Here is a 23052-nt window from a genome sequence, read left to right as displayed (position 1 = left end):
CTCATCACAAGGAAATAAAATTTTTTTTTATAACTATATGAAGTGATAGATGTTAACTAAACTTATTATAGTAATCATTTTGCAATATATACATACGCCAAGTTACTGTGCTGTACACCTTAAACTTATTTAAGTGTTGTATGTCAGTTCTCTCTCTGTAAAACTGAGGGGAAAATAAATTTTAAAAAAATTTTAAGCAAAGAAGTTAACAGATCCCTAAAGAAAAAAATCTAACAAAAGATATACGAGACTTTAATGAAGAAAATTATAGAAATACTGAAAAATATCAAAGAAAATTTAAACAAATGAGATGCTATCATATATATGAAAGTCTCAGCATCATGAAGATGTCAGTTCTCCCCTGACAGCAAGTCAATGCAATTTCAATTTTAAGAAGTCAAACCAGAGTTTTTTTGTGAAAACTGAGATTTTCAAATTTCTAAAGAGAAGCAAAAGGCCGAAAACAACTAAGACAATATGAAGAAAACCAAGGTCAAGATTTGCCTTGCCAGATGTCAAAACTTACTAAAATGTTCTACAAGGTAAGATAGTTTGATATTGATACAAACAGACCAATAAAACAGCCAGAAACAGACTTGGGTGAGTATTTGCTAACTGGTGCCTGACACAGGCGGCATTGAAAATAGGTGGAGAAAAGATGGACTCCTTTAAAATAGTAGCATTTGGCTCCTGAGTCTGGAAATAAGCTATAAAATGTGTTAACACTGTGACAAATTTAGCTCTGTTTTGATTGGGTTTAAAAGTAAACTTATGGAAATGGTTAATGGTGATGGCTGCACAATGTATATGAACTTAATGCCACTGAAATTTACAACACTTAAAAATGGTTACTATGACGCATCTTATTATGTATATTTTACAATTTTTAAAATTTTAAATACATCTTTAAAAAGTGGTCTTTGGAAAAACTGGTAATTCATCTGCATAAGAATGAAACTGGGTCCATACTTTACCACAGGCAGGACAAAATTAAATACAGTCCTTAAAATCTTAAGACTTTTTAAAGAAAATTCAGGAAAATTTCTTAATGATCTTGGGATAAGAAAGGATTTCTTATGACACAAAAAGTATAAAACACTAAAGACGAATAAATATTTCTCTTTAGTAAAAAATACCATAACCTAACAGGGAGAGTTTATTTTAAACACTCAATATCAAGAAATTTTTTTAAATTCCTAAAACTAAATAACTAAAACCACAACAACCAGCCCCCACCAAAATGAGCAAACTACTAGAACAGACATTTCATAGCAGAAGCAGCACAAATGGCCAACAAACATATGGAGGAACACTTATCTCATGGGATATGCAAACGAAGATACCAAGTTACACCCCTAGTCTGGGAAAAGTTCAGATGGCAGATGATAATATCAAACACTAGGAAGTGACACTACAGATTGTTAACGGAGGTGGAAAGCGGAGGGAAAGTGGAGCAGTCACCTGGAAAACAGTTTGACATCACCAGAGTTGAGGATGAACCCCAGCCTAACCCTAGCAGTTTCACCCCCGAACGTCACCCGTGCACATGCGCGCCAGGAGACAGGACGACCCGGACGAGTCTCGGAGAGTGCTGAGAGAAAAATGCTAGACACAACAGTCCCATCCATGTACGGTTCCATTCAGATGAAGTTTAAGAACGGGCAAGACTAATCTATGGAAATGGTCATCAGGGCAGCGGTGGCCTGTGGGTGTGGGCACTGACTGGAAGGGGACAGGAGGAAACTTGCTAGGGTGAGGAAAATTATCTATACTCAGATCACTGTTGGCTACACGAGTGTCTGCATCTGTCAAATTCACTGAACTATACATTTAATATCTATGCGCTTCACTATGTGTACATTTTGCCTCAGAACAAGAGAGGGAAGGAGGGAGGGTGTTTTGCGAGCCATTTAATCCTCCTAGGGGAAAAATTTGTCTCACATACTTTGCAGTAGCAATTTGTACATAATTGTACTCTAAGCACAAATTTATTTTATCTACTTAAAAAGAAGACTCAAAAAAAGTAGACTCAAGTTCTCTTTGTGGCAACATACCATAGCAAGTTCAATCCAAGATGGTAGTATTTGAAAATAAGGCTACCCAGAACTTCTCCATTTACTACGAACTGACTAAGTAAAACATGGGGGACACACTTAGAAAAGTAAAGAAGTTAAAGGCTAAATGGCAGTTCAGCCATACGACTTCACAGGCAAAGGCTAAAATTTCTCAAATGATCATCTCTCATTTTTCCATACTAATCAATGAGGATATAAGTACGTGATCAATCCCAACAGCCACCTCGTTCCCCACAGATCCTCCCTTAAAAGAGAAGGTGGGAAAACACAGGCACCGACTACCAGTATAAATATTAACTTCCAATTCCCAGCCCAGAGCTTCCACCTGCAGACCAGGCTGTTTACCAAATGTTTGTGTGTGTGTGTGATTAAAACTAAATCCTGCTGTGTCTAAACTTCCCATACTGCACAGAAAAGACCAGGTAAGAGCAGACCCAAGTGAAATTATTTCCTACCTGTTTTTTTGGGGATTGCTATATGCCTCTTCAATAAACTCCATGTTGTCCAAATCCTTCCATTTGTCTCCAACCAAGAACTGCCATCTATATGGCAAATGGAAATGAACTCTATTGCATTTATCTAAATAAAACAAAAATATAAACAAGACATCTTGGCATTAGACAGCATGGCCTAGTCCTATGGTTCTCAGCAGGTGTAGTGCTGCCTGCTGACCTGGGAACATTATGAAAATCTGTTGGGGGGTCTTTTTTTTGTAATACAGTCATATCTAAGCATTTAGATATTGAAATACTATGTATTTTATTATGTACACTTTTGTCTCCCTTTGCAACAGGACATTACAGTGATTTTTAGAAAGATGTTAGTAGGTTACATGACATTAATTTCATCTCATGACAGTAAAGAAGTTGATCATAAGAAGGTCGAAGTCTCCACTCTTGCAGAGGACAGTCTATGCCTTTGCTATTCATGTGGCAGGTGGGAACGGGAGCTGTCATACCGAAAACGAAGCCAGCTTTTTCTCTACTGGAAACCCAGCCCAACCTGACGTGTTCCACTTCAGGTGGTCAGCGGCATGGGTCCGACACGCTTTGACCTTTCTGGCTACTAACATACGCACCTCTTCTCAACACACGCCTGCAGCCCTGAAGGTCTTTATATGCACTGCTCTGCCCTTGCAGATATACACATGCTGGCCCAGTTAAAATCCTTGTCCTCTTGTTCCCTTTCTCAATTTCCTTCCCTCCTTCTACTTCACTGTGACGTTTCAGAGAACAGATTTTCTAGGTGAGCCCCAGAAACCAAATCGATTTGGCAAAGTACCCACATCCACATCCTTTTTCTCCCTATAGCCCTTGAAATGACAAGCCACAGAGAAGAAATCCAAAAGCACTAGAAACAATAAAATATTCCATCAAATATTCCAGATATATTGAAGAATTTCTAAAATCTTGAAGCAGAAAGAATCAAACCGATAGAGAAAAAGGAGAGAGAAAAAACAAAGTGTGAAGAAGAGAGCTACTGCCAGAGTGGGAAGGGTCTGGGGACTTCATGTAACAAGGAGCAAGGAAGACACCAGGCAATCACAATGAGAGTAACAGGGCCCTTGGCACAGGTACTCCCTCACTGCCTTGTTTGTGCTCAGCAACCTTTTTGGTTTTCCCATGGAACATGAAAGTGTGGTTGTAAGGGCTAGGGGGAGAGAGAAGCCTCTGAGAGATTCGTCAAAGCCCCTAGTCCTAGGATACATGCTTGCAGCCCACCTGCCAACCAAGACATAGTGCTCTTCCCTGATAAGCCCGGCAAGAGAATCAGCAACCACCACAGGCATGGGGCTTCTGAGTGCCAACATGAACAGACAACCAAGAATCACCCAAAACACAAGGAAAAACTACGCAGGCAGCTAACTCACACAAAAGAATCAATACCTAAGGAAATAATTATTAGAGAAAAGGGATCAAGAGTTACAGATAGACCTAAACATAAAAGCTAAACCTATAAAACTTCTAGGAAAAAAAACGCAGAAGAAACATTTTTGTGGGCTTGGAACAAGCAAAGATTTTTAAGGTACACAAAACCCAAACCATCAAAAAATATTAAAATGGATATCAATATTAAAACATCTGTTCTTCAAAAGATAACATAAGGAAAATGAACATGAAAGACACAGGCTGGAAGAATATATTTTCAATACCTGTATCTGACAAAGACATGTATAAAGAATATTCAAAATTCTTGCAACTCAATGAGCTCAAACAATCCAAAAAAAAATAGGGAAAAAATCACACAAATTCACAAAAGACCATATACTGTACGATACCATTTACATGAAACATCCAAGCAAATCTATAGAGATAGAATGTAAATGTGTAGTTGTGAGGGGCTGGGAGGGAGGGGAGAGTGGAAGTGACTGCTAATGAGTACAGGGTTTCTTTGGGGATGATGAAATATTTTAATATTGATTGTGACAGTGGTTGCGCAATCCTTTGACTATGTAAAAACTATCAAAGGAGTGAATTATATGGTATGTGAATTATACTCAATATCTCAATAAAGCTACTATACAAAAAAGGCAAAGATTTAAATGGATTCTTTACAGAAGATATATAAATGGCCAATAAGCACATTAAAAATAAACGTTAAACATCATTAATCATCAAGCATTAATGCAAATTAAAACTACAACGAGCTAGCACTACTCACTGACTAGAACAGCTAAAATTTAAAAGGCTGACAATACCAAGTGTAGACAAAGATGCAGAATAACTGGAACGCTCATTCGTACATTGCTGGTGGGAAGGTAAAATAGTACATCCACTTTGAAGGATAGTTTGGCAGTTTTTAATTAAGTTAAACACATATTTATCACATGATCCAGTAATTCCAGTAATTCCAGGTCTTTACCGAAGTGAAAACATATATCCACATGGAAACTTGTACATGGAGATTTACAGAAGCTCTATTTGTAAAAGCCGGAAACTGGAAACAACCTAGTGTTCATCAAGATCTGAATGGGTAAACAAATTGTAGTCAATCCATGCAACAACAAACTACTCAGCAATAAAAAAGGAACAAACTATGGATGTGCCAGCATGACTGAACCTCAAAACCATGCTGGGCGAAAAAAGATGGTACAGGAAAGCACATTCTGTACGATTTCATTTATATGAAATTCTAGAAAAAGCAAATCTAATCTACAGCAACAAAAAACAGATCAGCAATCGCCTGGGGTCGGGGAATTGAGGGGTAAGGATTAACTATAAAGGGGCACAAGGGAAATTTTTGTAATGAGAGAACTGTCCCATGTCTAGAGTACAGTGATAGCTACATGGGCATGCATAGTTACCGAAACTCAGAGTATACACTTAAAATAGATGGATTGTATTGTGTGTAAATCAGATCTCAATGTTGAATTTAAAAACATAAATATATATGTATATATGACACATATTCCTTGACCTACCTACCATTCCATTTCCAGAAATCTATCTATGGAAATACACGTGTGTCCTCAGATGCTCAGTGGAACATGACTCTAATTAAATACTACACAATTGCTTTTTTAAAAACAAGGTAGACTTACATGTACTAATGTAGGAAAAAACCTCTAAGATATGTTAAGCAAAGGAAGCAGATTAAATAATATGTGTCACATGTTCCTGTCTGTTGAAAATATGTAAAACATATATGACTGCACAGCATGTGTTTACCTTTAGGGATGACTGAAAGAGGACTTCAGATTTTACTCTGTATTATTTGACTCTTTTATAAAGTGAAAGTATTCACAGTGTTCATAAATTGCTTGGGTAGTTTTTTAAAAATTTATTTAAATTAGTTTCAAGTACACAGTACATTGGTTAGACATCTATATAGTTCATAAAACGATCCTCCCAATTGTTCCCTTCCTCCCCTGGCCCTCCACCTAGCCATCATATTAATGCTAACTGCATTCCCTCTGCCATGCTTGGGTAGTTTTTAAAGACTTAAAATGAAACAAGAAGTGGTTATGGTCGTTTTTTAAAAGGAGTCACTGAATTCAAGAAGAAATCTTTCTTCAAAGCCTAGGACGGCCATAAGAAAAAAAACAAAGGTTTAGTGAAAATACAAACACACACATATACACAAGAATTGTTGCTTCTGATAAAAGGAGGACTGTGGAGAGAAGACCCCAACTTAACTACTCATCCCCCAAGAGCAAACATGAGTGCCTCCTCAGGACCTTCCAGTTTCTAAGGCATCCTAAGTCTGAGATCACCCCTGATGAAGGACACTTTGTTCCCACTACACTGGGTATCTGTGTCTTGTGCATATCTGTGACCTCATGCTAAGTTGACCAAGGATCCAACACTTGGTACTCACTTTGCCGCATGACCCAAACAGTTATGTTTCCCAAAACTCCTCTACAGTTTGATTTTTAGAAACTCAAATAATTCCTACCATCGTCAACTCCCCAACAAAATTGCTGCAGAACTGGTTTGGCTGAATGTCACGCCAGCTCACAATTAAGGCCCACTCTCTCTGGACAGGGGAGAGGACTTTGGAGTGGCCTCGGAGCAGAGCTCCAGGAATGAGAAGCAGTTATCCCATCCACATGTGGTTGAAGGGGTTTCCTCTGACTTACCTTGAAAGCTACAACTTTTCCGGATATGGTATAAGCAGATCTCCTCACTCTCCTCTTGGTTAGTAGTAGTCGGGGACACAGAACCTGAACTATCTCTTCTTTCTACAAAGAAACACCACAAAGACACATCAGCTTCTGCGGAAACTTCATTTACCAGATTGGAGTAGTTCAAGATACAAAGGACAGAAAAAAGGATTTATTCATCTCTCTGCACAAGACAAACATGGGCAGACAAAATCAGACAATGCTTGGGATGAAAGCACCGTCAGACGTGCATATGGGCTCTGTTTTTTTTAGGAGGAAGCCAGGGAGCCCAAGGCCACACAACTGTTTGGCAAGTCCGAGACAACACGAGGCTCTCTTCTCAGCTCTGGCTGTGCACTCCATTCACTAGAAGACCCATTTAAAAATACAAGTGCCTGGCTCTGGCCTAGACTGACTCAATCAGAACCTCCAGGGGTGGAACCTGGGGAGAACCACTATCCTACACACTGAGAGAGCTTAAGAGTCCTTCTGTATCTAAGCTGGTGGTGACACCAAGGGGCAAGCGGAGGGCTGCATGTTACAACCTGGATTTGATTCTAACAGCAAATCCTTGTTAATGAAATATTAGAACTGGGTACTAATACCAAGAAAAAAAGCAATATATATAAAGCTTACTTCTTAAAATATCACCTTGAGATTATAAAAATTTCAATATAAAAAGGGCTTGTAAGTGATTTCAAAGCTTACCTTTATTAGTAGTGGTCCAATGAGCCTTACCTAATAATTACATCCCTCCTCCCTTCCACCTGTAAGTTTATAGGAAATTCTCCTCATTTTATAACCAGTCATTTTGTTATTCATCTTGCCCTTTCCTGTTTTATTTTAAGAGGTTACTTTTTTATTGTTGAGTTAAATTGTAAAGTCTACATCTACAGTTTAAGAAGAAATGCTTCACATTACATCAAGGATACATTTATTCTAGTGGAATAAGAAAGATGCAGACAAAAAAAAAACAACGTACACATCAAAACAAAAACAAAAACAAAAAAGACTACGCCTTTCACCTAGTCCTTTCGCTATTTTGGACCGTACTTTTCCAGAAAATTGATCTTACATACATATTAAGTGTGACTTACCATCCCACTTTTTAAACATTAAATATACCTTCTCACAATTTCTAAATGGGAAATAAAGTTTAAAAACAAAGAAAGTAAAAATAATAGACTGTTATTACCTTACAGTGGAAAAGCTGACTGTGAGCCCTCTGTGGCTCATCTCAAAGACACTTTTACTCAGAGAGGGAAGCATTTCTGTTCTAGCAGCATGTTTCTCACTCCTGCTGCGGGACCAGGCTTTCCCTTCTCTTTATGGGCCTCTCAAATATCCCCAGGTTGGGCCTCAAAACCCACACCTCTGGAGCCCTGGAGGTCACCTCCATCTGTCCTCAAGTCCTCAAGGGCAGGTATCTTTCCCTCCCTTTCTAGCAAAGCCATAATCCAAATGATTCATCTTCAAGATCTGTTTAAAGCAAACCCTGTCTACTTCTAGGCTTCCTGCTATTGAAAGAAATTAGCCAAAATTAAAGAAAATACAAAGAAAAAAACACATATGACAAGGACAATTTTTAAATATAAAAATCAGGTATGATTAGAGGAATAAGTTTGCTTGCTGGTAGTCCTGACGCTTACCTGGTATTTTAGGAAAGGGTCTGTTAAAAATCTTAACTATCACTACAGCTAACAAGTGGATATGATTGTGCATTCATTTGGGGAGTCATGTTTCATAGTCACCAAGACATAACTGGGGCCCAGGACAGTGGCCAGCACATGACAATCACTTGAATTTGTTGAATGAAAGAATGGATAACGAGAATGGCCAGCCAACAGATGATACTGTGAAATTCCAAGAACATCGATGTGTAATAACCTTGAGAGACCGCATTATTCATTTTCCACACAACAGGTATTAAAGAAATGCTTGTTACATAAACAGTCTGCTCAGAATTCTCCCATGTGCCTAACACTAAGCCTGACATTCCTTTTAAAATAATTATCCCAGCATGCTCCATCATTCAACCAATATCTGAGTGCCTATGCCTACTGTGGGTCAGGTACTGTCCAAGTGCTAGAGATAAGCAGTGAACAAAGCAAATTTACAATGACTAAAAAAAAAAGAAGAAGAAAATCCATTTATACATATCAAGAAGAGAGCTAAAATTAAAATATACTTCACTGACTTATTTTTTAAAAATCACAACAGAACACAATGCAAAGAACACCCTTAGAGTTGCACAGCATGGCATTCTTAACTTTAGGGTCCCTTATTAAAAGGCAAGTTCTCCAGGGGGCAGAGGGACAACTGTATAGGAGAAGCAGAGTCCCTTATCTCCGTGCAGGTGAGGCCCATATTCATTCACCCTCAACACCAAGTCGCACTTTTCTAGAATGCCTTGCTTGTCCATGGCCATGATTTCAACTCACCCTCATGACCCCCACTAGCTAGGAAGGGATCACTAACTGCACTGTACTAAGAGAAGCACAGACATATCCAGCCGCGCATCTCATTTAATAGTCAGATGGAATCCCGGAGCCCCAGCCCAGAGCCTTACCAGAAGTCCCTGGAGCCGGAAGGTGCTCTTTGCCAGGGGCGGAGTTCTTATTCTTGATGTCATAAGCATTTCTATAAATGGAAGGCAGCCTGCTCACCAAGTCTGAGCTCATGCCCAACTTCTCCAGTTTTTCCAGAGTCTCAGATTTAGAGAAATCATGGGATCTCTTACAGCTAGTACCAAACCTGCATTCACCCTGTAAAAAATACTGGCAGATATGGAGTTTGATACATTGCTTCTGAAAGGAACAAGAGCCATAGGGTCCATCTCCTTTATTGTAGTGAAGGCAGATCTGTTGACAAAGAAGGAAAAAGACAGCAGCTTAGGAAAGCTTCACAAGCCACCACCTCCCTACTGACCAGTCCACTGGTTAGAAGAGGTTTTTCCAGAAATCTAGCCACTGCTAGTGACCTTGTTATCCACACAAACCACGCAGCTATGAGAACATCCCTCGCTCTAGATGGGTGGCTGTTAACATGTCCTTGACTAAAATGGGAACTGAGTGGACAGCAGACTGCTCAGAATAGCTGCTCCATTGGGGAAACCCAAAGAACTTGATCAGAACTGCTCCCTTCACAGGAGACATTTTAATGTATTTGCTCCTCTCAACCCTTAAGCTCTATCTATACCCTTCTCCCTGATTCATTAACGCTCCATTACCTAGGCCCCAGTTTCTCTCAACTCTTTTTTCTACAACTCAGGGGTCAAAGAGGTTCTGAAGGTTTAAAGCATCTTAGAGAAGGCCAAATACAGCCCTTTAATTTCTCACAAGAAAACTGAGACTCAGAGAAGTTAACTGGCTTGCCCTAAGTCACACAGCAATCTGCCACATTTGGCACATACAATGGCTGAATTAGGTTATTGGCAAAGCTGGGATCTGAGCTTGAATTAACTGCTCCTTCTCCTCTACACTCCAAATTCCTACAGATGCAAACTAGGCCAGAGACCACCGAGGACCCACCCACTCAATTCAAAGGCATTAAACTGAGCAAGATTCAGCAGGAACCCTACTCTTTTCCTACCCTACTCCTTTCCCCAAAGAGAAAGGCCAGAGGGCTGGACCCTTACCTGATTCTGCCACTTACAAGCTGCCTGACCTTTGGCAAGCTACATGTCAGCTCTCAGATTCAATTTTTCAATCCACAATATGGGAATAATCCCACCTCCATTCCTGGGTTATTGTGAGGATTAAATGGGAAATATTACAAAATGGCTAATGCCATACCTGGGACGCAGTGAGTGAGTGCTCGATTCATGGTGGTGGCCCCCAACTGGTCATCTGATAAAGAGACTAGCCTGAGAGCAGAAGCCCTGGCAGGAAAGCTGCACTGGGTCCGAGTTTGTGGCCTCGGCTTCCACCTGCTGGCACTGTGTCTGAACCAACCAGCACACCCAAGCACGCAGAGGCTACAAACTCTTGCTTGGTCACCCTCTGATTCATTTTTCACACTATTGACAAGACGATCTCTCCAACATGTGAATGCCCACTCCGAACACAAACCTACCTCCTGACTCCTTCCTGTGTATGAGCCTCTGCCCATCCATGTCTCTTTTTCCCCTCTCCAACCCTAAATCCAGGCTGTGCTGACCTACATGAGGTCCCCTGACAATGCTAGGTGCCCTCCTCTCTGTGCCCCCCTCTTCCCAGACCTTCATCGTTCAGCTCCAAGAGCAGGCACCATGGACTCCAGGACGCCTTTCCCAGCACCCAAACTGTGCCCCGGAGATCAGAGCACTGACTTCTGTTGGAGCTTCTAACACAGCACCTTACGATTATCTGCTGACTTGTCTGTGTGACCCAGTAAATGTGCCTCCTAGAAGGACAGAATGGGATCTGCTATCTCCTTATCACCAGTGTCTGATCCACAGTGGATATTCAATAAAAGTTAGCTGAAGTAAATCAATACTAATTTTCAAAAAGCAAAAAAAGTTAATACCCATTATGTGCCAGTCACTATGCTCTGTTGCACCTTCCTCAAATGGGTGATTCTAATTAAATCATATGGAAGCACCGTCATTAAAATATGCCGATCTAATCTGTCGCCTCATCACAGGAAGTGTCAGCGCATCCCATATAACCTGTGCTGGCCACAGAAAGGCGCTGCTCATACCTGCTGCAGAGCACAGTTAACTGACAGCCCAGTGTTGCCTCTGGAGCCACTACCTTATTCACACAGAGGCCACACTCCCGGGGACGCTCCCAGCCAATGGAGCACACCTTTCTAGGGAAGCCCAGGTTGCCTCCAACAGCGAAACCTTTAACTCCGAACTTCCAGTTGGCCAGGCAGAAGCCTTCCTGGAACTGTGCTGCAGTCAGGATCTCTTCCTGTCCAGTCCCCTTCCTTCCCCCTCCTCCTGCCACAGATGCTAGACCTGCATCATTGCCTCAAGGCTCGCCCCACCTTCTGCTCCCTACCCAATAAATCTCACACTTCTAATTCCATCTTGCTTCTAGAAGGATTTGAAATAGCACATAACCACTGCAGTGAGCTCTGAAACAAGTGGTTAATGCAATATGAGACTTCACATTAACTAAACTTCAAAATTCCCTGGGTGCAACTGAGTTAGTAGAGAATGCATAATCTGTCTGTCAGCAGCCCTAGAAAGCTTCTCCACAGACGCAGCTGGCTCCACTGAAACCTGCATGATTCCAAGACCTGCTAAACAAAGAGGGGCTGGCTGGAATCTCTCATCTCCTTGACTCTATGTAAATAACATCTTGCTGCAGCCACTGGCCAAACAGGCTCTCAACTTCACAGAAGCCCTGCAAAGGAGGTACCAGCCCAACTGATGGAGGAGGAAAGGAGACCTCAAGAAGGAGCAAAATTGGCCTAATGTCACAGAGCCAAGAATTCAATCTAGGTCTCCTCCAGGCAGTCCCAGTGGTCACGATGGGGGCCTAAGATTCTCTTCTACCATAATATTTCCTATCTTCCTACCTTTTGGCCTCTCCCTGATTCTGTGTGCGCGCGCACACGCGTACACACACACACACACACACACACACACACACACACGCACCCTCCTGGCACTCACCTCTGGCAAAAGCCAGGAGTCATTCTGAAACAAAAGCTGGCAGAGCTCACTGTAGCTAAGGTGGTCGACGCCGTGAGTTCTCAGCACACCCAGGTTGTGCTCAGTTGTTAAGCTGTGACCATTCTTACAGTTCTTCCTGCAAAAGAACAGAGCTGGGATCACAACTGAACTGTCTTCCGAAAATTCTTATGTTGAGGTTCTAACCCCCAGGACCTTAGAAGTGATTCTATTTGGAGACAGTCTTTAAAGAAATGATTAAGTTAAAATGAGGTCATTGGAGGGGGACCAATCCAATTTGGTGTCCTTATAAGAGGAGGAGTTAGGACACATACTGGCACAACGGGAAGATGATGTGAGGACGTGGGGAGAAGATGACCATCTACCAACCATGGAGAGAAGCCTCGGAAGAAACCAACCCTTGATCTTTAACTTCTAGCCTCTAGAATTGTGAGAAAATAAATTTCTGGTTGATTAAGCCACCCAGTCTGTGTTAACTTGTTATGTCAGCTGGAGCAAACTAATACAACTGGTAAAATCGGTCTTCAAGAACAGTTCCCGACCTTGTTTAAAAGCACTGGAGAAAAAACCAGTTGGCTATGCAACAATAATACATAATGCTTATTTACAAAAAAAGAAATGATAACTTGTGAGTTCTAGAGCCCAGGATAGCACCTTTCAGCAGGTTTCTGATGAGAATGACAGCGCTATTTCACAAAAAAAAAAAAAAAAGTCACAGCATACCAGTCACTGGACACTTAAAACACTGGCTGAATAAATGAGTGTTGACACCTTATGGTTATAAGTATTTACTCATGCCCACACACTGGAGACCCAGCCCTTTTCTCTGTTCCCCTCCTCCATGTTTTCAAACAAGCCCCTGTTAAACACTCATCGTGAGCAAGGCACTGGCACCATGCCCCAGCGATCCAAAGACTTCAAATGATCGCCTGGGTCAACACAACTGGGAATAGTCAGGCAAACAGATTTTGCTTGACTAAGACACTGCCATACTTCATAGATTATGCTTATTTTAAGCACCTCAAAAGAAAATGAAAAACCTGATCAACTCCCCCAAACCTGTACCTTCCACAGACTCCATCTCAGTAAAAGGCAACTTAACTTTCCTCTTCCACTGCACAGGCCAAAAACCTTGGAGTCATCCTGACTCACATCCTTCTCTCATCTAGTGGAAGTAAAAGACAGATGACTAAAATGGAGCAGAAAGTGCCAGGTCAGCTAAGCTCAGAAAACATCAGTGCAGAAGGAGGGGCACCTGAGCCTGACGGAAGTGGGGAAGCAAACAAGAGAGGACCTGAGCCAAATACTTAGGGTTGAAGATGATCCAGGCAAGGAGAGAAGGGAAAAACATTCTAGGCAGAGAGGCTAATAATTGGTGCTCTCAAACCCAAATCTATCTAATTATTATAATGATAATGATGATGACTGCTAAAACTTGTTGAACATTTACCATGAACCAGGGAATGCCCAACATTTTATGAGTTAATTTATTGTCTTCAAAAAGGCTATGAGGTAGGTGATATTATTATCCCCATTTTGCAGATGATGGAACTGAGACTCAGATACAAAGTAATTTGCCCCAAGCAAAGGCAGGGTTGGAACAAGGCAGGCTTGTCTTGGAGGCTATGCTCCTGACCACGGTGCTTACTGTCCGCTAAGCACAGTTTGAAAGTCAGGGACTAAAGACCCCTCCAGATTCACCAATGAACACAAGCAGCAGTAAGGACCTATTTCTGAAACTGACCTATGGTTCAGGAGGACTAATAGTCACAGAAAATACAGCCAACTGCACATTCTCTCTCCCCACATGACCCACAAATAGTCAGAGAAGGAAGGGTCAAGAAATTCTCTTGCGTGAACCTCAAGGAAAAGGTAAAGATGAAAAACAAAAAAGAAAACATAGAATTATCTAGATCAGTAAATACCATATGTTCAGACTTCCAAGACAAGTAAAATTTGACCCCACATTTTGGTGACTACCCTAAGAATAGGTCTGCCATCTTTATTTTACCAAATACAGGCATTAACAAAATCTACCAGTTATTCTTATCATCACATCCATCCATCCATCCATCCGTCCGTCCATCTGTCCATCCGCCTCTCTGTCCGTTATTTACTGTGTCCACCTTTCTCTCCAGCTGCTGCTCCTGATTCTCCCTCGAGGTGGATCTTCTCTACCAGTTCCTGAAAGCCAAATTTCTCCAAGGTTCCACCTTCAGACCCCACCTCAGACCTGACCCATTCATGGAGCCACAGCCTATGCCACCCAACAACTTCCAAACGAGCCAATCGGGGCCCTGGCTGTCCTCCCAAACGTCAGATCCCTGACCGAGAAAGCTTCAAAACAAAACACTCCCCTGCTCTCAGTCAAAAGAAATAACAGTCATCTCTCAGTCAACGAGAAAGAACACCGAGTTATCACCTCTCATATTCTGTCACCACACTCTCACCAACTCCAGCCATCTCTCCCAAATTTCTCACACATACATCACTTCTTAAGGCCTTATATGGGCCTTCGAATATTCTAACCTTGATATTTCTGGGCAGCGGCTTCCCAGGGTCTACATTTCCCCAGCCCTCCCCCACTCCTCATCTAGGTGGGGTCATGAGACATCTTGTGATGTGGGTGGAAGAATATCTACCAGTTCTAACACTGACCCATAAAAACAACTCTCCAACCCTCTACTGTGCCTCTTCTCTGCCTGCTTCCTGGAACCTGACACCCAGAATGGCTTTAAGAGCCATGGGTTGAGGAGAGCAGAGTCTAGGTGAACCAGCCTGGATCCTTGAATGACTGCATGAAGATCCGTACCCAACACTAGCGGACCTGACATAAGCAAGAAATAAGATGTACTGTGTGTTAAGCCCTCCACCCCCAAAACGGAGAAAAGAGAAAGGAAGGATGGAAAAAAGGGAAAGAAAGGAACCAATTCTTTTAAGTAACTGGACTAATTTCCAAACAGGTCCCCACCACAACCTCTTGTAAATCAGCGTCCACACCCACCACTACCTAAGATACAGCTTCCTAAAATGAAGACCTGATGGCCGCTCTCCTGCCATTTGACCGGCCCCTATCACATTTAGGGTGAGGTCCAAAGTCTTTAGCCCAAATCCAGTCCACTCACTGCAAAAATCTCACCGAACACCTGCTGTGTGCACAGAGGGAAAGACCAGCCAGGGCTAAGACTGCAGGGCCTTCCGCGCTCACAGAGCTTCCGCCCACCTGGGGGGAGGGGAGCTATGGTAGGTGGTAGGAGAAAAGTAAACAGGACCATGTGATGGAGAGGAAGAGGAAGGGCGGGCGCAAAAGGAGTGGTTATGGCCTTTAAAGATTCATAGGGCAAACCAGGAAAATCGTTCCAGACAGAGCAAAACAAAGCTCACGAGACGAACAAAAAGGCTGGAAATGTGCCAGAAACCAAAGGGCACCCAGGAGGGGTGCGGCTGGAGTGCAGCCGGGCCCAGCCCCCTGCGGTCCTTTCGGGAGATGGCGCGGAGCTTGCATTTTATCCTAGACGCAAGCGAAGCCTCTGCTGGCTTGGAAGCCGGGGAAAACGGGGGCTGAGCGACGTTTGAACAGGTTTCCTTGGGCTGTGTGGCTTTCAAAGCTCCGGAGACCGGGCGTCATGGCGCGCGGGGAAGCCAGCCCGGCCCCTCTCCCTGGGGACCCGAGCCCGCCCTCCCCTCCCCTCCCCCAGCCGCACCCTGACCCCCACCCCGGGACGGCCATTCCGAGAGCGTCCCAGTCCGCAGCGCGCGCTCAGCGGCGCTCGGACGGCCGGAGCCTGGAGGGCACGATCCCACCGAGTCCCTCACACGGCGCCCGGCATTGAGCAGGTGCTCGATGAGTGTTCGCTGAGGAGGACTGCGGGGACGACCTCCACCCCGCCTCCCCAAACCCTAAGCGGCGCCCCAGACGGCCGGGCGCGGAGGCGCCCCGGGGCCTCGGCCCGCCCCCCTGCCCGGGCCCGCCGTCGGGCCGGCGCAGCGCCTTACCCGGCCCTCAGGAACTTGCAGGCCCCGCACACCATGAACTTGCAGAGGTGCAGCTGCGAGCAGAGCCCCGCGCACGCGGGCTTGGCGCCCTGGTGGTCGCGGCACAGGCGCAGCGCCGACACGGCCAGCACCACCCGCTCGGCGGCGGCCGCGGCGCCGCGCGCGCCCGGCCGCGCCGCCACCGCGAAGCGCGGGTGCTCCCGCAGCAGCCGCTCCAGCGCGTCCGCGCCGACGCCCTCGCGCAAGCGGCGCCGCAGCTCCTCCAGCTCCAAGGCGCCCCCGGCCGCGCACAGCACCTGGGTCACCTCGCGGAGGACGGCGGCCTGGGCCATGGCTGCGGGTGCGCGCTGGCCGTCGGACCGCCGGCTGGCAGGGCGACTCCCGCAGGGTGGGGACGCCGGCGGGAAACGAAACCGAAAGCTGAGCCGGGCCGGGGTGAAACAGAACTTGTACGGCCTCGCCACGCCCACCGGCCCGCAGCTGAGCGAGGCTCGCCGCCTTCCGGCCTCGGGGCCCTCCGCGGAGGCGCCCGCCCGGCCGGACGAGGCCATCGTCAGCGCCGTCGGAAGGCCGCAGGGGCGCCGACGGCTGCCGCGACTCTTCCCCGCGGCCCTCGGCGGGGTTCCCCGGGCGCTTCAAAGACGAGGCCTCTGCTTTCGGGGCAGCGCTCTGCACCTCACGAGGCCCTTCACCTCGAAGACGGAGGGGCGACGCGCGGGAGCGCGCGCGCTGCCTGCCCGGGGGCCGCGCTCCCGCGGGCGCCGCAGCCTTTGCGCCCGGCGCGTTTGCGCGGCAGGCTGGGACCCGGCGCCTCACGTACGGCGGGACGGCGACCCTGCGGCCACCGCCGGCGAAAACTGGCGCCCCGAAGTGCCAGGGGGGCTGCGATGTCACTTTCTCCCCCAGTGCCGGCAGCGAAGCCCTAGTTTTAAACGTATTGGCGTAGATATACACATAGACCTGTTTAAAAAGCCAGTCCGTGGCCGCGCGCCTTGGCCGAATAAAGAGTGAACGACGATCGAAAGGCCGTTCGGAACTTCGGGAGGGACACGCTCTAGAGTTGCCGATGGAAGTGTGAATTGTTAGGACCTTTTGGGACAGTCATCCGGGAATAGCCATTAAAATGTTCAGTGTGTGCGTGACCTTTGACTCAGAAGTCCTTCAAAGAATCTTCTGGAAGTAAAGGGAACAGTGCATAAGTTATGCATGCAAGCGTTTTAGTGGGGGAGGTAGGGTTACGAACAACGGGTTGATCCGTTGTTCAGACTAGCCAGTTTTAACAATCATATGTTAAATCTCTTGTCTGTTGAGATTTAACAGATGTGTTAAATCTGTTAACACATTCACGATGTGTTAAGTGAAAAACGAGAGCTGTGTAGAAATGGCGGATATCGGTTGCAACAAGAATCCTATTTGTGTGTGAATGTGGCAGGATATTTTTGAATGAACCTGAAGAAGGCTGAGGAAGGACACACACTGTGCTGTTTGCATTAACTCCGGTTGTGGGGAGCAGGCAATAGGAGGTACTAGGAGAGTGAAAAAAGGAAGATGAGGGGTAGAAAGGCTGTGGGGGAAACGGATTTACGGTGTAAACTCCAAACGAACATAAAATTCTATTGATAATATTACTACAAAAGGTAAAAAATCTATTGTATGGACAAAGAGTTCCTATTACCATGAACAAATGGAAATGAATGAGTTGCAGTTTTTCTCTCGAATTTTTTTTTAATGTGTGGAAAAGTTCATTTTTCATGACAAATTTTTTATTTTCATTGTGGGTTTAATATTCTTTTGCGATAAAGTAACACTTTTTAAAAGAAAGGAAGGGTATTGTCAGTGAAAATGCTGGAGTCCTTAGGACCTCAGAAAGTTTGCCCTTCTATACAAGCAATGAAAAACTGGGAAAAATGGGCAGAATTGATATTTTCAGAGCTCTGGAAATTAACCAAAGTCTTGCAGCAACTCATTTAGCATTTAGTCAAGAGAAGCAGCTGAATCTAAGCACATCAAACTTTGTAGCATTCTATCTCCTTCACAGCTCCATGCCTGCCTTGAAAACTCACAGCCCACATTCCTGGTACCTGTACCAAACATAGCAAAACACAGCTGGAGCTTTCAAAGCCTCAGTCCCAAATAAGTCATTATGTGACCTGTCCAGTGGTCCCCCCGGAAGACTGTCTGAAAAGGCAGATATTTATTCCACCTCACTGGAAAAAAACTAGCCCAATCCTAATGGCTTCTCCCCATGGGTGGTTTTATCATTTAAATAGTTTAACATCATAACTAGCTGAGGCTATGGGTAACATTTGGGGCAAACAATAAACTAGCCAAAAAGCTTAAAAGGAAAAGCTGAAGTATGAGATGTCCACTGGGTCTTTGAAAAGCTCCAACTTATTTCTAGGAATCGAGAAGGCCACACGCATGCCTCACAGTGGATTCTCATCATTCTCCAAAGTTACCGTGAACACTGAATTAGTGAATACTAAATCATTGCTCCTAGGGCAAGTACAGGGTTAGGTTCCTGCAAGGCTCTGGTCACATTTTTGGCAATTCGGATCAATGCACAACCTCTATATGTGTATCTGCTTAAAGCCACCTTATGTAATGTATTTCGATTCATTCATATTGAACTCACAGCTCACGTCACTACAGCGTATGCCTGAACGAATCTTCTAACATATTTTCCCCTTTGGCCACATCGCAGCCTGCTTGCACTTAAGGGCACTAGGGGCCCTGCCAACACTTATGCTTGAGGGGCATTTTAAACAGTGAAATCACCAACAAAAAGCACCAAAATGTGAAAAACATGGCACTAAATAGGCCACCAAAAGGTTAACTTGTTTACCCCACGATAGTTGATTGTTTACCCTGTGATAGAGGTAGAGTATCACTTCACTATGTGACCATGAATGACCATAAAAGTACCACACGTAGTGATTGGGGATTACGAGATGAATTTGCAGATATGGAATCTGTGAATAAGGAAGGTCAACCATAAATACTCCTCAGAGTTTGTCCCTTCACTGGGCTATCGGACCCCTGCACCATCATCCAACAAGCAATGGCTAAGGCCTGCGGAGGAGCAGGCGCAGGGGCAGGAAGAAAGCTCCAGGCCCTTCTGGCTCTCTGCAACTGCACCTGGGCAAAGTCACTCCAGTAGCAAAGCTTGAAAATGGGCATGCAGAGTAAAAAGGATCCAAAGGCATCTGGGAAAAGCGGACAGCGTCCAGGGCACGCTTTGGGGCTCGAGTTATGGCAAAACAAACAAAACCTCAGAAGGGATCGATCAGCCTTTGGAGTGTCATCGAAGTCCTCCCCAATCCCACAGACTGCCCAAGGTCACCTTCATGCTTGCGGCACAGCACAGTGGAAGAGGGAGGCAATATTATAATTGACTAACATATTTATTCTTGACTGTTCTTCTTAACTCAGACTTTCAGAGAATCACTGCTGGTGTTTACTGCAGACTATTGAAGCCTGTATTCTGGAGTGAAATCAGTCTTTCTCTGTAGAAGGGGTTGTTTTTCCTAAGAGGTGGGTGTAGAAATTTCCAAGAGTAGAGGATTTGTGCTGGATCATTTCCATTCATTCCTCCAGGGCCACTTTCTACTCTCCTGCACCCTGCTCTGTGCTCCTGGAGGCTGGACAGGATCAAAGGGGCTTCCTGGATGTCCAGCTCCCAGCAGGACCCACCAGAAAGAGGCCATGGCAGGTGATCAAGAGAAAAGCCAGAGCTCTCTCTCGCCTGGCTTCCCCCCTGGGTGGCTGGTTATATCCTTGTGCCAGAGGCCACAGCTCCTGTGGGAGGATTACACAACTGCCTCTGCACTCTAGTGACTTCTCCCTTCCCCGATCCCGCAGGGGCAGGAGTGGCTCCTCCTCTTTGTTGCCAGCCCCAGGATGACTCACCACCCTTTGTGTTTTTCCCTAGCCCCTGCACACTCATTTATTAAGTCCTTTTATCAAGCTCTTCCCAATTATGCAGGTCGAGGGTACCATTAGCATCTTCTAGGGGACCCCAGCAAATGACAGACTGAAGAGGGAATAATGGAAAAAGAGGGTTTTGAAATAAAAGCAAAGGCAGGGAATGGGGTATTTCTGAAAATGGTTCATTTTCCCTTGGGCTGTGAGGGGTAATCATATTTAATGGACAGATTTCAAGGGTTCTCTGAATTCGACTATCCAAAGCCTTTCATAACTCCTATCAGTATGCTTAGCTCTATCTGTGAGAAGCTAAGGGAAGGGCCGTTCAGGGCAGTAGGGCCCTTCCCATCTTGCTCCTCCCTCTCCTGAGGCCCACGTGGGCTGGCAGAACCATTTATAGAGCACTGTGGTGTCCTAGAGATCAAAGTAGAATCAGAATGTAAAGTGTTTAGTGACCCACAGAAGCAACAGGAAGCAGCTGCCAAGGGGTGATTCAGTAGCAGATGCAAGGCAGACGCCTTTATTCCAGGTCAATCATAGCCAAGTGAGGCACCCAGGGTAGGAGACCGATACTGCAGTGATAAATATTTAAGGCAGTGTATCCTTGGGCAGTGCACACTACGTGCTTAGCACTGTGCGAACACGTGGACGATCGAAAACAATGGTACCCTTGGTCCCTGTCCTCAGGGTTATTCTGATGTAATTAAGAAGTCAACGGACTTGAGGAAAATGAGAGAACAACAATCACTATGTTTACTGAGCATGGATGTGCCAAGTACAACGCTAAATGCTTTACATGGATTACCTCATCTATTTTTTATAACAAACATGTGGCGTAGAAGATACTATTATACCCATTTAGAGGTGAAAAAAATGAGACTCAGTTGAGAGGGATTAAACGACTTGTCCAGATGTTAGGTGGCTCAGCTCTGTGGCCTCCAATGTCCAGATAATATAGAAAAAAGTGATTCTTCCCCTCTCTGGTTGGACAGTCCAAAAAGCCATCTTGGATCAGGAGGTGGCAGCCAGATGCCAATGATGGCAGGCCAGCAGGACGGAATGGATCTGGACCCCTGACAACTTTGTGAGGTAGTCCCCGGTCCTGGAAGGCCTATCTCCAGCCTTCTACCTTGTTTAAGCCACTAGGGTTTTGGGTTTGCTCTCCTTTGAAGCTGACTCTACCTCCAACTGATGTACCATGTTAAGGATTTGGGTCTTGATCCTAAGAGCTCCTAACGAGAGGCTGTGGTTGTTGGTGGCCATCAAGAGATGATAAAAGCCATGATAAAATGAATGGACAGGACTTTGTGACTCATTGAGGTGGGGAAAGAAGAAGATTTGAGAACAGCACCCAGGAATCTAGTTGGGACAACTGAAGATTGCTGAGGTCTTTCACCAAGAAAACACATTTGGGACAGAACGTGGAGGTTTGGAATCTGATATAGAAGTGTAAGATGTCTCCACCAGGTGGCCCCAGCCAGCAGGACACGTTGACCAGGACTTTAGAAACCGACCCTGGAACTCGTGTCCTGCTTTCCCTGCCACTGGCCAGGGTCCTCTTCCCCTTTACAGCCAGACTCTGCTGTGCGCAGCACACACCCAGGCCAGCTGCGTGGTTTGTCTTCCGGGTGAGCCCTGCCGAACCCCTGAGCAATTCCTTCCCTGAAATCACGCTGCCCGGGAGCCACAGCGGAGCAACAGCCCGTGAAGGGGCCGCTTCAAAGCTCTGAAAATACTGCTCTGTGGAATCAAGTAGCTCTTTCAGGAAGCACTTTTTTTTCCCCCTCTAGGTAGGAAAAATTCTTTCATAATTAGGTACCGCCTAATTGTTTTGTAGTTTTACACACTAAAATTACTATTGCTTTCAAAGCAAGTACACTAGAGTTTACAAAGCAATTACCATGAAATTTTAGGTTTTAGGTTCTAAGTGAGCTATGTAATCACAGTTTATCTCATTAAAGAAAAACCCATTCTGCCTTCTATTTCTCATTGTAAAGACACTGGAAACACATGTGGTTTATAACATTATACTGATGAGTTTCTGTAGACGTTAACAGTTGACAGAAGTGGAATTCTAAAATGGCGTAGGGTTCTTTTCTCATTGTTCTGCTTTTCTTTTACCAACCTCTTCTACCCCCACCCCACTGAACCCCATTACGAGAGAGAGAGAAGCTCAACTGTTCTTTTTCCTTCCTTATCTGGGCTGATCAATCTACCAGAGCTGAGGGGCTGAAAATGATGGCAGAAGAGGCTTCGATGTGGGAAGCGGGTGGCAGAACAGCAAGACAGGCAGCTGTGCTGTCTCGTGGGGTCCTGTCCCGGAGAAGGGGTTCAGTAGGCGTGGCCTCCACTTAGATAATAGCTCTGTGACTTTGGGCATTCATGTTAGGATCATATCCTGTAACAGTATCGCATGTCCCTTGTTTACAGCCTGTTCTTCACTAGAAGGTGGGATCCTAGAAAACAAACGGCATTCTTTCATGTGTGTCCAGCCCCTGGGAAAGGACAGACTCGAAGTTTAATTGAGTGACAGAAAACTTCCATAAGAAAATATATTATCAATCCAAAATGGATGCCTACAAAGAAAATTTTAGAATATGAAGCTTTTCTAAAGACCATATTGATTCCTTTTAAATAAATGAAAGTATCTAACAATAAAAAATAAAGAAAAACAATTCAGAAGAAATAACATGGCCTTTAGAGTTAGGCTTTCGCTTAAAATCTCAGTTCTACTTATTAGCAGTGTGAACCTCGACAAGTTATTTACAGTTGCTGGTCTCGGTTTCATCTGCAGGATGGGGGGGTGCCCCACTTACCTTGTTGGGTGATTG

At 44.8% G+C, this 23052-nt stretch overlaps 1 protein-coding gene across 1 annotated transcript in view; it reads right to left on the bottom strand.

Annotated features, from left to right (window-relative positions):
* Positions 1-16657, bottom strand: part of PARP12 (poly(ADP-ribose) polymerase family member 12) — a 34343-nt gene extending 17686 nt beyond the window's left edge. Inside the window, exons 1-5 of the mRNA XM_036230824.1 lie at positions 16298-16657; positions 12284-12419; positions 9248-9539; positions 6655-6756; positions 2531-2654 (exon numbers count right to left, since the gene is read on the bottom strand). Of these exons, the coding sequence (XP_036086717.1) occupies positions 2531-2654; positions 6655-6756; positions 9248-9539; positions 12284-12419; positions 16298-16629 (986 nt within the window). The 5' untranslated portion in view covers positions 16630-16657. The remainder of the gene's footprint in view (positions 1-2530; positions 2655-6654; positions 6757-9247; positions 9540-12283; positions 12420-16297) is intronic.
* Positions 16658-23052: the final 6395 nt, after the last annotated feature.

Source organism: Rousettus aegyptiacus, unplaced genomic scaffold, assembly GCF_014176215.1.
Source record: "Rousettus aegyptiacus isolate mRouAeg1 unplaced genomic scaffold, mRouAeg1.p scaffold_m13_p_13, whole genome shotgun sequence".
NCBI lineage: Eukaryota > Metazoa > Chordata > Mammalia > Chiroptera > Pteropodidae > Rousettus > Rousettus aegyptiacus.
Note: the sequence above shows the minus strand (reverse complement) of the source record. Positions and strands in the feature narration are given on the sequence as shown.